The sequence below is a fragment of the Octopus bimaculoides genome, chromosome 26 (genome assembly GCF_001194135.2).
Source record: "Octopus bimaculoides isolate UCB-OBI-ISO-001 chromosome 26, ASM119413v2, whole genome shotgun sequence".
NCBI classification, from domain to species: Eukaryota; Metazoa; Mollusca; class Cephalopoda; order Octopoda; family Octopodidae; genus Octopus; species Octopus bimaculoides.
The window spans coordinates 18,077,029-18,079,587 of record NC_069006.1 but is presented as its reverse complement, the minus strand read 5'-3'; the positions used below and the strand labels follow the sequence as shown (position 1 = coordinate 18,079,587).

General features: G+C 38.2%; 1 protein-coding gene across 1 annotated transcript in view; it reads right to left on the bottom strand.

The window, feature by feature from the left end:
- LOC106868878 (autism susceptibility gene 2 protein homolog) overlaps positions 1-2,559 on the bottom strand; it is a 31,754-nt gene that overhangs the window by 9,864 nt on the left and 19,331 nt on the right. Inside the window, exon 4 of the mRNA XM_014914327.2 lies at positions 2,169-2,377. Coding sequence (XP_014769813.1) covers positions 2,169-2,377 — 209 coding nt within the window. The remainder of the gene's footprint in view (positions 1-2,168; positions 2,378-2,559) is intronic.

The following is a 2,559-nucleotide window of genomic DNA, read 5'->3' as shown; positions in this document are numbered from 1 at the left end:
CCATTTAAAATAACACACAAAATCCGTTAGATTCACTTCAACATTTAAATTTAATTTGTCAAAATATTTTCGTCACTTTGAGACCGCGACGATAATATTTTGACAAATTAAATTTAAATGTTGAAGTGAATCTAACGGATTTTGTGTGTTATTTTAAATGGCTTATAAACACCTTCCACGCTGCAATTGTTTTCATTCCAGCACACGATCTCAGATCAGGTCACTTGCTATGCAAGTGCATCTCCGTTATATATATATATATATGGATCAAAACAGTATGATTCAAATGTATGTATGTATTCATTTGTGCATGTTTGTGTTTGTCCACCTGCCATCACTTGACCATTGATGCTGGTGTACTTATGTCCCCGTAACTTAGTGGTTCGGCAAAAAAGGGACTGATAGAAATAAGTACTAGGCTTACAAAGAAGAAGTCCTGGGGCTGATTTCTTCGACTAACACCTTTTAATATGGTGCTCCAACATGGCCGCAGTCAAATGACTGAAACAAGCAAAAGAATATACACACACACTTGCAGAGATAGGGCTATGAGTAGGCACAACTTGAAATGGCATGTAGATATCAGATTGTCAAATGCTGCCCTCTGAGATTCAAGCCTACGTCTACTGTAGGCATGTTATGAATGCAGGCAATATGGGTTTTCAACCCGATAATTACGTGCTGTTATTTATAGCTCCATGAATACTTTGAGATCCATTGTGGCACGTAAAAGCACCCACTACACTCTCGGAGTGGTTGGCGTTAGGAAGGGCATCCAGCTGTAGAAACTCTGCCAGATCAGATTGGAGCCTGGTGTAGCCATCTGGTTTCACTATTCCTCAGTCAAATTGTCCAACCCATGCTAGCATGGAAAGCGGACGTTAAACAATGATGATGATGATAATGAAGCCAAAAATAAACATTTTAGAAACCGAATACCAAGAATTATGTGAAAATAGGAATATGAATAAAAACCTTCAAACAAGGCCAAAACCTAAAATCCAACAGTGGGAACCTTATTTCATCATTTTTGAACCCAACCCATTCGAGCCTACTCCATGGTTCCAAGACACAAACTTCCAAATTCAAAGTAATCTAAATGAAAAGCTTTCATCAAAATTCCAAGTTAATTTTATATTTGACAATCATTTTACTATTATTATTATTATTATTATTATTATTATCAAGGCGGTGAGTGTGAAGAATTGTTACCACACTGAGCTAAATGCTTAGTGGCATTTCGTCCATCTTTTTGTTCTGAGTTCAAATGCGGCTGAGGTCGACTTTGGGGATGATAAAATAAGTACCAGTTCAACATCGGTACTCAAAATGGCTGGCCTTGTGCCAAATTTCCACCTCATTATTATTATTATTGTTATTATTATTATTATTATTATTATTATTATTATCAATAGGGTTGTGAGCTGGTAGGATTGTTACCACGACAGGCAAAATGCTTAGAGGTATTCCATCAACTTTTCTTTCTAAGTTCAAATGCCGCTGAGGTCAATTTTGCCTTTCATCCTTTCAGGGTTGATAAAATAAGTACCAGCTGAACACTGGAGTTGATGTAATTGGCTTACCTGCTTCCCCAGAAATTGCTGGTCTTGAGCCAAAATTAACTGACACAAAGGCAGTGTATTTTACCAAAAATATGGTACCAAAAACAGGTTAAAGAAATCTATCCACAGATAGAAGGCTGTTAGGAAATATATAGGTGCAAGCATGGCTGTGTGGTAAGAAACTTGCTTCCCAATCACATGGTTCCGGGTTCAGTTCCACTAAGTGGCACCTTGGACAAGTGTTTTCTACTATAGCCTTAAGCTGACCAAAGCCTTGAGAGTGAATTTAGTAGATGGAAACTGAAAGAAGCCTGTCATACACACATCTATATCTATGTTTGTCCCCCACCACTGTTTGACAATTGGTGTTGGTGTGTTTATGTCTCTGTAAAAGAGATCGATAGAATAAGTACCAGGCTTAACAAAAAGTACTGGTCTTGATTTGATTGATGAAAACTTCTTTGAGGTGGTGCCCCAGCATGGCCACAGTCTAATGATTGGAAAAGGGTAAAAGATATCAAAGTGATGTTTGGTTACATTCAGGGTACCCTTAGGCAATACTGTGCGGCTGATTACAGAGTTTAGAGATGATAGTCCAAAACTTACCAGGTGCTGCGCATTGTTAGGCAGTAGAGAAGGTGAGAATGGAGGGGTGCTTAGACCAATCGTATGTTGGTGTGTGTGTTGATGTTGGTGCATATGTTGATGTTGGTGTTGGTGCATCTCAGTCCTCATGTAGGAGGCCGGTCCGAGCGGAGCTGTTCGGTCATGGGCCAACAACCGGTTGCTCACTTCACGTTGCAAATAGTCAGCATCTATAAGAGAACAAAGAAAGGAGGTTAATAAAGTGAGATATCACATGGGAAGCACATTATAATCTATTATGAACGTATGGGCTATCACATGATACATGGAGTACAGTGTAAAACATGATACAGAGAAATTCACACATCAACATAAATGTATGTATATATATATATATATATATATATATATA